Source organism: Bos mutus, chromosome 28 (assembly GCF_027580195.1).
Source record: "Bos mutus isolate GX-2022 chromosome 28, NWIPB_WYAK_1.1, whole genome shotgun sequence".
Taxonomy (NCBI): domain Eukaryota; kingdom Metazoa; phylum Chordata; class Mammalia; order Artiodactyla; family Bovidae; genus Bos; species Bos mutus.
In genome coordinates this window covers 27,389,957-27,406,040 of record NC_091644.1, presented here as the reverse complement: position 1 = coordinate 27,406,040, position 16,084 = coordinate 27,389,957, and the positions used below count along the sequence as shown (strand labels likewise).

The following is a 16,084-nucleotide window of genomic DNA, read 5'->3' as shown; positions in this document are numbered from 1 at the left end:
TGCTTTCTACCCATTAGGAAAAAAGCGACCCATACAATTTTATTTACTAGCTAGGCAAGTTCTATCTGATCTCTCAGTACGGGTTTTCACTTGTAAAACAGAAATAAGATACCTGTAAAACAGGGTTGACCTACCTGCTCTGCCTCCCTTAAAGGGCTGCGATAAGAAAAATGAATACCTTGAAGGCTGTTTTCAAATCTAACTTTTAAAATATCACTTGTTTGGATTACATTTTAATTTAGTTTATAGCTATCCATATTCCATTGTACAACATACAAGAAAAAAATTGGTAGGATTTCTTTTTTATTACTTAACTACCTAGTGAAAATAAGGTTACACAAAATCATCTATGTATCAGAAGAGCTCTAGCCAAAAGTATTTAACATGAATAAAGCAAAACAATTAGTCAAAAACAATTTGGGAACTTGCCTGGACTTTTCAAAAATGTCAATGTCATGATAAATTTTTTTAAGAATGGCAAGTGAAGGGTACAATTTAGATAAAAAGGAAACAAATGACACGGTGACCAGATGCAATCTGTAATCCTTGATGGAGTCTTGGATAAAACAAAAAATAAAAATTGGAACATTTTGGAGACAACTGAGGCAATTTGCTCGGTATATTAGATAGCATTATTTCATCAACAATAAATTTATTGACTATGATAATAATATTACAGATATGAAGGAAATGTCCTTGTTTTCAGGAGAAACATGCTAATACATACTAGGAAAGAGATTTCATGCTGCTTGCTGCTTACTTTCAAATGGTTCAGAAAAAAATTTTTTAAGTATCTAGAGAGAAAGCAAATGTGGTAAAATGTTAAGAACAGCTGAATAATCTAGGAGATGGGTACCAGGTTTTATTTTTCTATTCTTTCAACTTTTCTATACATCTGAAATTTTAAAAAAACTCTGGCGGGGAAGTGAACACTATGTTCAACAAAAAGTTGACAAACAAAGGAAAAATTACATCAATTTTCCAATAATAAAAAGACACTGTAACCTAATTTTTAAATGAAAATAAATTCACTGTTATAATATTTGAGGTGTATTATTTAAGAGCAACATTAATCTTTCTAATACAACAGATAAATTAAGTGGACTTAATTACATAATAAAAGGTCTCACTATAGGATTTCCTTTAAGAAAAAGTGGCATCATCTCTAAAAGCAGGGCAGAAACAGATCAAATGTCATTACTGGAAAGATCACAGAAATTAACTAAATCTTTATACACTAGCAGACCAGTATCTACATGTTTTTTCAGGACATATACTAACATTTTTTCTCAAAAGATAACTTACAGGCAAGTAGAACATGTATATTACAGTTAACAGATGTGATGGCTCATGTTTTACCACACACTGAAGGCAAGCAAAGTTAAACAACTAGAAACAATTGAAGTTCATGGGCAGAAAACATGATCTTCTAATCTAGAAATGCTAATTTAATTCTAGAGTTGGAATGCTATAAAGGAGAAGGAAAAACTCTCTAATAAACCCTAGACTTGGAGGATAGACAAACTTAAGATGGTGAGATAAAATAAGTCTGCCTTAGACTGAAAAATTTTCCTGCAGATTTCTGGGTAAAAACTTTCAAACTAAAATTTTATAATCTCCTTTTTATCAAACCAGTATATTTATATGTATGTGTATTCTTCTGGCAGAAGGCTAAACAACTGTCCATCAATCCCATAAGAAATCACAACGTATACTCAGGAATTTCTTTTTATGGGTTCATTTAAGCATTAACTAGAAAGAGCATATTACTGTAACATGATGTTTATATGATATCTTAATTATACATTCATAAAAAATTTAAACCACCTGTTAATGTCAGGTCACCTTCTCTGCTTTAAGATCTATTTGCTGGTATAGATCTCCAATTACTACACTTTCTTAGAAAATATACAGTACTTCCTTTACCAGATAAGTTTTATAAATAGAAAAATAAGATTAAATTATCTTTATGAACTATTTTTAGCAGTTCTTCCCATTTTTATAAATAAGATGACAACAGTGTGAACTGTAATAGAAAATAATTTTATAAAATATTATACCTTTATCTTCAAAATAGCATTTTATTTACCTTGTTAATAGACACTATCAAAGCTGGTTCCACTTTAGCTTCAATTTCTTCTGGAGTGTAAAAACAATAGAGTTTACCCCCTCTTAAAACACAGTACAACCTTCTCCAACGAATTAGACCTCCTACCATTTGCTGAAAAAGAAAAATCAAGAAATTCTCAACTTTAAATCATTATTTATCATCTTAACCCTAAACTCAACAAAATACTTGAATTATCAGTTAGTTTTTAAAGATGTTTTAATATGATAGCTACCCAATTAATTTAATATACAATAAGTTAGTAGCCCAAAGTCAAAAAGTTAGTATCAGAGAAGAAATGTTTTGAATTCTCAAAAACATTATGCATAAAGGAAGTAATGATTATCACATAACTCATACACATAAAATCATAAATCAACGCAATTTAAGAGAAGCTAGCCTATTAAAAATTAGTGCTTAGAATTCCACAGAAAATCACCGAATGACTCAGGAAAATTATAAAAATAACTCAATGTTCAAAATATAACTTTCCCTTACTGTTCTCAGAACACGGACTTCCCTGTATAAATGCAAATTTTCTTTCCTCTTAATGGAATCTTTTTTTAAAAGCTATTGATTGACGCCCATAATTAATTATTTACTGCATATAAATAACTATAGTTATAAATAAATAAGGAGTAGGTTGCACAGAGGCAGCTTTGGAAGCCTAGAGGCCAAAACTGTGCTGAAAGCTGTCCTCATCAGTTTCCCCAAGTAGTCCTCTGTTACCGATTATCCTGTTGCTGCTATTAATGAAGCAGAGGAACCTGGAGAGGCAGCTCCCTAGCCATCAGAATTGCATTAAGACCCTTCCCCTTCCCGCCTTATCACTCCCAGCCATAACTCCTATTCTAACAATGAGGAAGCTGCCATTCAAGAGACAGTTTTATATACCAAAAAAGAAAATACTTCTCAATATCAAAATGCCAAACAATTGCCACTGAGATCTAAATTAGAGCTATAATTGTTGTAGGATATTTAAAGTCTTCTAACCTGCTCATTAAGAAATCCCACAAATACATCCTCAGCCATACAGGTTGGTTGGGCGACTAGTCGGCAGCACATGTTACCATATAAGGGAAGCCAAAATGAAGATTCTTCTATTTAAATGAGAAAAAAAGTCAAGGTATAAATATGTGTTTATTTAAGGTCATTATACATTTCAATTATTTTTACAATTTTTTTTGCTTTATATAAGAACATATGTAAAGGTCCCTCCTACTCATATTACCATATTCAATGACAACATCAAATGAAAGAAAGCAGTCAGGACAGGATGATATTAAACTAATAGTTTGTAGTAGTGGTCCCCAACATTTTGGGCACCAGGGACCGGTTTTGTGGAAGACAATTTTGCTACACACTGCGAGGGTGGAATGGTTTTAGGATGATTCAAACACATTACTTATATTGTGCATTTTACTTATATTATTATTATTATTATTACATCAACTCCATCTCAGATCATCAGGCATTAGATTCTGGAGTTTGGGGATCCCTGGTTTATAGCATGCTGTCACCTGGAATCTCTTTCTTTATCTTAAAACAATTAATCAATGGAGGTAGTTCAGGGCATATAAGTAAACTCAGGTAATTTAAAAAAAATCCTAATAAAATGATTTTTGTATGTCACATTCTACTTTTTACTCTGGTTTTCATTATAGTAATTAGCAAATTGATCCTCTGAATAAAACACTTCATAGCACAACTTAATTTAATAATAAACCTTTAGGCCCTTCCCCTTCTCCCTTTCCTTACAGTTGTAAGCCATTATGTGAAGCCCACCAAGATGGGGATCTGTGCCAAGAGTTGGGGGGAGGGGAACAGTAGTGGGCAGAGCTAGGTGCTGGAGCCAGGCAGGATAAGAAGGGTGAGTGAGAAAGCTTCCTGGCATGAGGCGGCAGAGCCTGAATGGGCTGAGGACGATGGATCACACGGGGAATCTAGAACCCAAGGGGAATCTCTTTTCAGTGGTTGGCCTGGCATGGAGAGTTGGGGTCCAGGTAGAGCAAGGAGGGTATCTATGCGCAGTGGCTGCCCAAGTGAGGTGTCAGAATCCAAGGAGAGTAAGAGAAGTGTGCACATTTCGGGGGTGGTCCAGACATGGGTGTCAGCTTGAGGAGTGAGGAAGCCGTTCACACATCTGGTAAACCAGAGGAGTGCGTCAGAGTCCAGGAAGAAGGAAATCCAAGCACAGGGGCAGCTGGGTATGGGGTGTCAGAGCACAGGGAGGCTGACGAGGGTGTCCACATGGGGTAATGAGGGCAGCCAGGCACGTGGGGTTAAAACCCGAGTCGGGTGAGGAAGGCAATTATGTGAGGAGGATGGGAAAAAGGTTGCTTTTAAGGAGACTAATCAAAGAATAAAAGACAGTAGATAATATAAAGATAATAGAAGACAGGTTTCTCACTATCACAGAAAGGAAATACAAATATGCAGAATGAACTCTATGGTATTGGTTTAGAACTAGATGTACTGGTATGAACTCATGGTTTTCAACATATAGAGATTAAGAAATCCATGACAAAAAATATATACATGTACGTCCACTAAGAGGGCCTAGGAAAAGTGACAGCTAATGGTGACAGTCTAATAGCAGTGAATTTACCTAAAGCTCCATGTCTTCTAAATAGTATTTCTATTCAAAAGAACCAGTCTTCTTTGGAGAAACGGCTGATTCCAGGACTGGGGCAGGTAAAGTACATGAAGAGTCTGAAATATTTTGTCATGCCTGAAGCAAGGAAGTACTCAATGAATGAGGAGGACATGGAAAAAGACAGAGACCCATCTTGAATGTAATCCCACTGGCCCAAACGGAGACAGTTTTAATCTCAAAATAAACAAGATATTAACAGATTATAATGCACTGAGTAAAACTATAAAACACGAATCCATGTTATTATATAAATAAATCAATGAATAAGTTGGAAGTCTAATAAATATTATACTTAGTTTCAAAGTATCCTCATTCCACACACAAATTATATATTAATTACAAAAGGGGGAAGCAAAAGGAGTAACTGTACAGTAGAGAAGCTTGACAGACACCCTAAATCAAGCGACTGAGGTGCATATCATCAGTAATGGGATGAATCAAAATATGCCACCTGATAGAATGCAATGAGAATGCAGCACTTCTGTGACATTTCTGCCAAAGACGCATATCCTGAGTCTTAGCACCAGAAAACATTCAACAAACCTAAACACAGAGAACTTCTACAAAATAACCATGATATTTTAAAATGTCATAGTTATGAAAGCCAAGGGAAGACTGCAGAACTGATCTAGATTGAAAGAAACTAAAGAAGCATGATGATTAAATGCAGTAAGTGAATCTACACTGGATCCTTTGGTCATAGGGACGTTACTGGAAAAATATTTGAATGGTGTCTGTTTAATAGGAATAACAGTAATACATTAATATTCATTTTCTGACTTAGATAGCTGTAATGATGTAGCTGGATGTCTTTTAGCAGGAAATAGATACTAACATAGTTGAGAGTAATGAAGCATCAGATAAGCACCTTGCTCTCATATACTTCTTGAGAAAAACAAAAAGACCTTGATATTCAACTTTTAACTTTTCTATAAGTTTGCAATTGTTTAATATTCCGTTCTTTCAAAAAACATTAAGATATTCCTCTAATGTGCAGGTGGGTATACAGCCTTTATAACTGTATGGAAGGAAAGCACTGTATAATCTATTGTGTGTATCAGGGTATAAATAAAAATGCAACATATGGCCAGTCCTTTTTCACACTGGACCACACAAAAAAAGATTTATAAAGTTTTCACTGCACCCCTGTTGGTAAATGCCTATTAAATGACTAACCATTGGCTGTTACTATTATTAACCAAAAAGTAAGTTCAGAAAATAAAATACTTTTGGTAAAAATACAATTATTTAATATATATTTAATAGATGTAGCCAAGGTTTGGTACATCAGTTAAAAGAAAAAGACCAGCCTAAATGAAGAGCATATGTGTGGATGCTAAGTTGCTTCAGTAGTGACCAATTTCTGTGCAACCCTATGGACTGTAGCCCGCCAGGCTCCTCTGTCCATGGGATTCTCCAGGCAAGAATACCAGAGTGGGTTGCCATGCCCTCCTCCAGGGGGATCTTCCTGACCCAGGGATTGAACCCCAGTCTCTTACCTCTAACCTGCATCAGCAGGCAGGTTCTTTACCACTAGCACCACCTGAGAAGCCCAAATGAACAGCACAAAATAAAATAATAGTTATCAATTTACCTGCTCAAGCTTCTACTAAAGAATAGCACACAACAAAATTTCTGGGCCTATTCTTTTTTATTATTACCTTGTTAAAGCTGCTATCTTTTAGAAATGAAGGGCTTCATCTGAGAGAATTAAGTGTATAAATACAACACAGCCAATGATTTTAAAATGCAGATATAAATAAATGAGAATCTCCTTTCTTAAAATAGGCAGGAAATGAAAGAAACATTATATAAAAGCATGGATCTAAGAAATATATCTGAAATCAAATTTGTGATTTATGAATTTAAAGTTTTAAAGTGAATTTCTTTACATACGAGATTTATGGATGACTTGTCTTTAAGTTAGGATGTAACTCCTAAAGAAATAGAATCATAAGTGATTAGTTTTTCAGACCAGTTCATAAAGTTTGTTCAATCAACAATGTACCTGGAACCTAAACACCACATGTAACAGTTTCTCTAGCAAAATAACTTCAGATTTCATGGCACACCAAGAAAAATAATTCCTTCCTAGTTGTAGTCCTTGAAAAAAGATACTCAATGTAAAATTCTTTGCTCTACAGATCACATGCCACGTAGGCTGCAATCAGCTACTACTTCCCATGTAGATTTCTCTACAGCTCATGACCACTGGAGAATAAAGCACAGAGCTACAGCTTCTTCAACTTTTAACAAGAAGGATGGCATCTATGCTGGTCACTTAACTTGCCCAAGTATCAACTCTCATTCTTAAAAATACTACCTATAAAGTACTAGGGTTGTTGTGAAATCAAATAAGAAAATGCATATATATGACATTTATCACTGTATCTGGCATGTAACAGATGCTTCTTATAATTTCATATCCAGGGCACTCTCAGTCCCGAAGCCATATCCTTTCCATTTTTCAATGCTGTCTTTCCAGTCTTGTGCAACACATTTAATCAAAATACTTTATTCTTCTTTTCTAACCAAGGGTGATATTAGGGCAAGATGAAATGAAACAGGAAGTGAAAGAACAGTTTGACTTTTCATTACTCGAGGATTTTATCTAATTCATCTGTAGTTTCAGAAGGGGAACAAAATGGAGTTTTAAAATGACAGCGACAACAAAACAAAGGCAAGAGAAAGAATCCAGATAACATCTCAGTTCCATGTCAGTCAATCTTTACAATGTGACTTCATTGTTTTATAAAAAGTATAAAAATTTCTTGATGACAAATACAAGCCTTATGATACCATTTTGGCTTTTTCCTTCTTGGGAGAAAATAATAGCAAATGAAGCAACTGACAAACAACTAATCTCAAAAATATACAAGCAACTCCTGCAGCTCAATTCCAGAAAAATAAACGACTCAATCAAAAAATGGGCCAAAGAACTAAATAGACATTTCTCCAAAGAAGACATATAGATGGCTAACAAACACATGAAAAGATGCTCAACATCACTCATTATCAGAGAAATGCAAATCAAAACCACTATGAAATACCATTTCACGCCAGTCAGAATGGCTGCGATCCAAAAGTCTACAAGCAATAAATGCTGGAGAGGGTGTGGAGAAAAGGGAACCCTCTTACACTGTTGGTGGGAACGCAAACTAGTACAGCCACTATGGAGAACAGTGTGGAGATTCCTTAAAAAACTGGAAATAGAACTGCCATACGACCCAGCAATCCCACTGCTGGGCATTCACACTGAGGAAACCAGAAGGGAAAGAGACACGTGTACCCCAATGTTCATCACAGCACTGTTTATAATAGCCAGGACATGGAAGCAACCTAGATGCCCATTAGCAGATGAATGGATAAGAAAGCTGTGGTACATATATACAATGGAGCATTACTCAGCCATTAAAAAGAATACATTTGAATCAGTTCTAATGAGGTGGATGAAACTGGAGCCTATTATACAGAGTGAAGTAAGCCAGAAAGAAAAACACCAATACAGTACACTAACGCATATATATGGAATTTAGAAAGATGGTAACAATAACCCTGTATACGAGACAGCAAAAGAGACACTGATGTATAGATCAGTCTTTTGGACTCTGTGGGAGAGGGAGCGGGGGATGATTTGGGAGAATGGCATTAAAATATGTATAATATAAGAAACAAATCGCCAGTCCAGGTTCGATGCAAGATACAGGAAGCTTGGGGCTGGTGCACTGGAATGTCCCAGAGGGATAGTATAGGGAGGGAGGTGGGAGGGGGGTTCAGGATGGGGAACACGTGTACACCCGTGGCAGATGCATGTTGATTTATGGCAAAACCAATACAATATTGTAAAGTAAAATAATAATAATAATAATTAAAAAAAATAAAGACAGCTTTGAAAAAGAAAAAAGAGCAATAAAATTGCGTTATAAATTTCAAAAATCTTGTATATCCTCTTTATAGTATTTGGGAGACACTGACATAACTTTTTTTGGGGGTGTTAGTTCTAAAAGGTCTTGTAGGTCTTCATAGAACCGTTCAACTTTAGCTTCTTCAGCATTACTGGCTGGGGCATAGACTTGGATTACTGTGATATTGAATGGTTTGCCTTGGAAACAAACAGAGATCATTCTGTCGTTTTTGAGATTGCATCCAAGTACTGCATTTCGGACTCTTTTGTTGACCATGATGGCTACTCCATTTCTTCTGAGGGATTCCTGCCCGCAGTAGTAGATATAATGGTCATCTGACTTAAATTCACCCATTCCAGTCCATTTGAGTTGGCTGATTCCTAGAATGTCAACATTCACTCTTGCCATCTCTTGTTTGACCACTTCCAATTTGCCTTGATTCATGGACCTGACATTCCAGGTTCCTATGCAATATTGCTCTTTACAGCATTGGACCTTGCTTCTATCACCAGTCACATCCACAACTGGGTATTGTTTTTGCTTTGGCTCCATCCCTTCGTTCTTTCTGGAATTATTTCTCCACTGATCTCCAGTAGCATATTGGGCACCTACTGACCTGGGGAGTTTCTCTTTCAGTATCCTATCATTTTGCCTTCTCATACTGTTCATGGGGTTCTAAAGGCAAGAATACTGAAGTGGTTTGCCATTCCCTTCTCCAGTGGACCACATTCTGTCAAATCTCTCCACCATGATCCGCCCATCTTGGGTTGCCCCACAGGCATGGCTTAGTTTCAGTGAATTAGACAAGGCTGTGGTCCTAGTGTGATTAGATTGACTAGTTTTCTGTGAGTATGGTTTCAGTGTGTTTGCCCTCTGATGCCCTCTTGCAAAACCGAACGTCTTACTTGGGTTTCTCTTACCTTGGGCGTGGGGTATCTCTTCACGGCTGCTCTGGCAAAGGGCAGCCACTGCTCCTTACCTTGGACAATGGATATCTCCTCACCGCCGCCCTTCCTGACCTTCAATGTGGGATAGCTGCTCTAGGCCCTCCTGCGCCCGTGCAGCCACGGCTCCTTGGACGTGGGGTTGGTCCTCCTGGCCACCGCCCCTGGACTCACGTCCATCAGTCAGTGATGCCATCCAGCCATCACATCCTCTGTCGTCCCCTTCTCCTCCTGCCCCCAATCCCTCCCAGCATCAGAGTCTTTTCCAATGAGTCAACTCTTCACATGAGGTGGCCAAAGTACTGGAGTTTCAGCTTTAGCATCATTCCTTCCAAAGAAATCCCAGGGCTGATCTCCTTCAGAATGGACTGGTTGGATCTCCTTGCAGTCCAAGGGACTCTCAAGAGTCTTCTCCAACACCACAGTTCAAAAGCATCAATTCTTCAGCGCTCAGCCTTCTTCACAGTCCAACTCTCACATCCATACACGAACACAGGAAAAACCATAGCCTTGACTAGACGAACCTCTGTTGGCAAAGTAATGTCTCTGCTTTTGAACATGCTATCTAGGTTGGTCATAACTTTCCTTCCAAGGAGTAAGCGTCTTTTAATTTCATGGCTGCAGTCACCATCTGCAGTGATTTTGGAGCCCAGAAAAATAAAGTCTGACACTGTTTCCACTGTTTCCCCATCTATTTCCCATGAAGTGGTGGGACCGGATGCCATGATCTTCATTTTCTGAATGTTGAGCCTTAAGCTAACTTTTTCACTCTCCACTTTCACTTTCATCAAGAGGCTTTTTAGTTCCCCTTCACTCTCTGCCATAAGGGTGGTGTCATCTGCATATCTGAGGTTATTGATATTTCTCCCGGCAATCTTGATTCCAGTTTGTGTTTCTTCCAGTCCAGCGTTTCTCATGATGTACTCTGCATATAAGTTAAATAAACAAGGTGACAATATACAGCCTTGATGAACTCCTTTTCCTATTTGGAACCAGTCTGTTGTTCCATGTCCAGTTCTAACTGTTGCTTCCTGACCTGCATACAAATTTCTCAAGAGGCAGATCAGGTGGTCTGGTATTCCCATCTCTTTCAGAATTTTCCACAGTTGATTGTGATCCACACAGTCAAAGGCTTTGGCATAGTCAATAAAGCAGAAATAGATGTTTTTCTGGAACTCTCTTGCTTTTTCCATGATCCAGCGGATGTTGGCAATTTGATCTCTCGTTCCTCTGCCTTTTCTAAAACCAGCTTGAACATCAGGAAGTTCACGGTTCACATATTGCTGAAGCCTGGCTTGGAGAATTTTGAGCATTACTTTACTAGCGTGTGAGATGAGTGCAATTGTGCAGCAGTTTGAGCATTCTTTGGCATTGCCTTCCCGGGAGGCCTGGCGTGCTGCGATTCATGGGGTCGCAAAGAGTCGGACATGACTGAGTGACTGATCTGATCTGATCTGACAGAACTTTATTTAGGAAAACCTTATTAAACATAGATTTATTAACAAATAAATCAAAGGGTGACTTTTTCCTGCATAAAATTGTATTTTTAATTACGTACTTTTTTCCCCAAAATATAATTGATTTACAAGATTTTCATTTCCATACATTTCTAGGAATATACCTATCACATCAAAAGAGTTTGGCATATAGGCTAGTGTTCTTAAATTTTCTCCAGTGGAAGCTACAAGTTTGGCTGTCAACCATTTTGGGGTGTTACTGCTGTAAGCACAGGCCTTTTCATAGTCTTTAATATTCTCCTCGGGCTTCCCAGGTGGTACTAGTGCCAACGCAGGAGACAGAAGAGATGTGGGTTCAATCCCTGGGTCAGGAAGATCCCCTGGAGCACAGCATGGCCACCTACTCCAGTATTCTTGCCTGGAGAACCCATGGACAGAAAAGCCTGGTGGCCAACAGTCCACAGGGTCACAGAGTCAGACATGACTGAGGCGACTTAGCGTGAATGCTCAATATGCTAATCTCTATTGTGTTTCTCTTAGAAAGAAATATACCACATAGTCCTCATGCTTATTTGCTCATGAGCATTTTATTAAAGGAAAATCTAGTAATATCTTAAAGAACACTAACTACAAGGGACACTGATGAAATAGATGCTTTCTTGTGAATTTTATTCATTTCAACGGTCTTTCTGATGATTTAGTTGAAAGAATAGGATCTTTCATCATCAATTCCATTATTAACAAATCGATAGTATTTTGAATTTTCAGGTGCTTTATCAGTAATAATATATGCCTAACCAGAACACGATAAAGGACAGAAATGGTATGGACCTAACAGAAGCAGAAGATATTAAGAAGAGGTGGCAAGAATACACAGAAAAACTGTACAAAAAAGATCTTCACGACCCAGATAATCACAATGGTGTGATCACTGACCTAGAGCCAGACATCCTGGAATGTGAAGTCAGGTGGGCCTTAGAAAGCATCATTACGAACAAAGCTAGTGGCGGTGATGGAATTCCAGTTGAGTTATTCCAAATCCTGAAAGATGATGCTGTGGAAGTGCTGCACTCAATATGCCAGCAAATTTGGAAAACTCAGCAGTGGCCACAGGACTGGAAAAGGTCAGTTTTCATTCCAATCCCAAAGAAACGCAATGCCAAAAAATGCTCAAACTACCGCACAATTGCACTCATCTCACACGCTAGTAAAGTAATGCTCAAAATTCTCCAAGCCAGGCTTCAGCAATATGTGAACCGTGAACTTCCTGATGTTCAAGCTGGTTTTAGAAAAGGCAGAGGAACAAGAGATCAAATTGCCAACATCCGCTGGATCATGGAAAAAGCAAGAGAGTTCCAGAAAAACATCTATTTCTGCTTTATTGACTATGCCAAAGCCTTTGACTGTGTGGATCACAATCAACTGTGGAAAATTCTGAAAGAGATGGGAATACCAGACCACCTGATCTGCCTCTTGAGAAATTTGTATGCAGGTCAGGAAGCAACAGTTAGAACTGGACATGGAACAACAGACTGGTTCCAAATAGGAAAAGGAGTTCATCAAGGCTGTATATTGTCACCTTGTTTATTTAACTTATATGCAGAGTACATCATGAGAAATGCTGGACTGGAAGAAACACAAACTGGAATCAAGATTGCAGGGAGAAATATCAATAACCTCAGATATGCAGATGACACCACCCTTATGGCAGAAAGTGAAGAGGAACTCAAAAGCCTCTTGATGAAAGTGAAAGTGGAGAGTGAAAAAGTTAGCTTAAGGCTCAACATTCAGAAAACAAAGATCATGGCATCCGGTCCCACCACTTCATGGGAAATAGATGGGGAAACAGTGGAAACAGTGTCAGACTTTATTTTTCTGGGCTCCAAAATCACTGCAGATGGTGACTGCAGCCATGAAATTAAAAGACGCTTACTCCTTGGAAAGAAAGTTATGACCAACCTAGATAGCATGTTCAAAAGCAGAGACATTACTTTGCCAACAAAGGTTCATCTAGTCAAGGCTATGGTTTTTCCTGTGTTCGTGTATGGATGTGAGAGTTGGACTGTGAAGAAGGCTGAGCGCTGAAGAATTGATGCTTTTGAACTGTGGTGTTGGAGAAGACTCTTGAGAGTCCCTTGGACTGCAAGGAGATCCAACCCAACCAGTCCATTCTGAAGGAGATCAGCCCTGGGATTTCTTTGGAAGGAATGATGCTAAAGCTGAAACTCCAGTACTTTGGCCACCTCATGTGAAGAGTTGACTCACTGGATGCTGGGAGGGATTGGGGGCAAGAGAAGAAGGTGACGACAGAGGATGAGATGGCTGGATGGCATCACTGACTCGATGGACGTGAGTCTGAGTGAACTCCAGGAGTTGGTGATGGACAGGGAGGCCTGGCGTGCTGCGATTCATGGGGTCGCAAAGAGTCGGACACGACTGAGCGACTGATATGATCTGAACCAGAACACATGGCAGAACAAGCACCGCCTCTCCTCGATTATTTAAAGTCTGGCTTGAACACTAGCTAGCTACACAATCTGGCACATTACATTCTCTAAGCTATGTTTTATTCATCTGTAAAATGTAAATGATAACAAAATAAGGAACTTCGGAAGGTCAGAGAGTTAGCCAGTGGTAGAACTAGAATACGAATCCAAGGCTGATGGCTCCACAGTCTCCATTATTAATCACTTCATTGTAATGCTCCCTAATAACTATATCTCACAGAGACTAAAAATAAAAACTGCTTTAGCATAAGGACATGTAATAGCATACCCCACTCAACAGATTTTGGGGAGAACAATACAGTATTGTTAGCCTATGTCACATGTTGTACAGCAGATCTCTAGAACTTACTCACCTTGTATAACGGAAGGTTTATACCAGTTTATTAGCACCCCCTTTCTCTTCTTCCAAACCCCTAGTCACTGCCATAGTAACTCCCATAGTAAACTACGCTCTGCTTCTAACAGTCTGTCTATTTCAGGGAGAAGGCAATGGCACCCCACTCCAGTATTCTTGTCTGGAGGAGCCTGGTAGGCTGCAGTCCATGGGGTTGCTAAAGACACTTCATATAAGTGGAAGCAGGTAGTATTTGTCCTTCTGTGACTGGTTATTTCAGTTAGCATAATGTCAAAGATCATTCATGAGGTCACATATTACAGAATTTTCTTTCTCAAGGCTGAATATGTCTGGAACATAACAGGCACTCAATATATGGTGATAACATCAATAATTCTAGAGAACTGACACAAAATGGAATTAAAACTTAATTTGCCAAGTTTTCCAATTTGCCAACTGATAATGCTAATACTATTACAAACTTGAAGTTGTGGGCGAAAGAAAGCTCAATTGAATTGTTCAGACCAATCCTCCCACTGAAAACTACTATAAAATGCTGAACCAAATCTATTTAAAAAACTTTAGAGCAACAAAGAGGTAACAAAACTAAAAGAAACTACCAGTACAAATCTGATAAATGAGAACCAGTAAGTTAAATGAGCACAGAATCTGTTTGTCTTGAGAGCATTTGCTAATCCCAGCAAATCCAATTTATGATTTAAAGATCCTGCAAGATGAGGGAAATAGATCAGAAATCAGCCTAGGACTTTAACAACAAAGGCAGATTAATGGGAGGATTCCTCATATTAAGCTGAGAGCCCAAAGGAATCACCAACGGGTAGTGAAAGTAAAGTCACTCAGTTGTGTCCAACTCTTTGCGACCCCCTGTGGACTGTAGCCTACCAGGCTTCTCTGTCCATGGGATTTTCCAGGCAAGAAAACTGGAATGGGTTGCCATTTCCTTCCATAAATAAGCCAGTCTAACTGCCCAGGATTCCCACTGCCTGGAAGTGGGGATGAAGGGATCCAGAGAAATTCAGACATGGTCTTTGGATAAAGTGAGCCTAGTCTCTCCAAGTTCCTGCCTGAAGCAGACACTAAGCATTAATTTATTCTGCTTTGTAAACAGTGAATTATAATGACTAGTACATGAAAATAACTATACATGGAGAAACTGAGTGGTAACCATTTACAAAAAAAAAAAAAATAGAAACTGACCAAGAAAGACTTTATATGTCTGAATTATTAGCCATAGACTATAAAATAGCTATACTCACTCTTTTAATAAAAACCTGAAAGATAATATTAACAGTGCATGCAGGGAATACAAAGTGGCATAGCAGATTTAAGAAAAAAATCAAACAGAACTTCTAGAAATAAGAAGTACAATAAATGAAATTAAGAACTTGGTATACAGATTCAACAGCAGATCAGACAGAGCTGCAAAGAGAATAAAGGAAATAAAAGAGTGCATTAAAAATTCTAGGAAAAGTAGCAAAGGGAAAAAAAGATGAGGAATAGATCATAAATGATAATAAAAATAGAGAACACAGTCAGAAAGATTAACATAGGTTTAATAAGAATGCTAGAGGAAGAAAGACAAAAGAATGGACCAGAGGCTGTCTGAATAGACAAGATTTTGTCCAGAATAATGAAAGGCATCAATCAGCATAAAGAAGTTCAAGATTTCCAAAAACATCATAAATAAAACTAAATTCTTCACCTATAGCATGGTGAAGCTTCAGAAAACCAAATACAAAGAAAAAAATGAAATGTTACCATCACAGAAGCAACATGCTGACAAATGATTTTTAATAGCCAGTTCAAGACCCTGATAGCTCAGTTGGTAAAGAATCCACCTGCAATGCAGGAGACCCCGGTTCAATTCCTGGGTTGGGAAGATCCCCTGGAGATGGGAAAGGCTACCCACTCCAGTATTCTGGCCTGGAGAATTCCATGGACTATATAGTCCATGGGGTCACAAAGAGTTGGACACGCCTGAGCCACTTTCACTTTCACTTTTCACAAGACACCAGAAGGTAGTGGAACTGTAGCTTTAATGCTCAAAAATAAAAATATTAAAGTGCCAAGCTTCTACACCATGTAAAAAATGCCTTTTAAGAGTGAAGCTAAGCAAAGTCATCTTCAGACAAACACAAAGAATCAAGAGGTAT

The 16,084-nt window shown here is 38.1% G+C and overlaps 1 protein-coding gene across 5 annotated transcripts in view; it reads right to left on the bottom strand.

Annotated features, from left to right (window-relative positions):
* Positions 1-16,084, bottom strand: part of RTKN2 (rhotekin 2) — a 115,853-nt gene that overhangs the window by 36,841 nt on the left and 62,928 nt on the right. For all 5 annotated transcript variants that reach the window (XM_070364504.1, XM_070364506.1, XM_070364503.1 and 2 more), the window contains 2 exons: positions 3,101-3,207; positions 2,090-2,221 (listed from right to left, as the gene is read on the bottom strand). In XM_070364504.1, the coding sequence (XP_070220605.1) occupies positions 2,090-2,221; positions 3,101-3,207 (239 nt within the window). The remainder of the gene's footprint in view (positions 1-2,089; positions 2,222-3,100; positions 3,208-16,084) is intronic.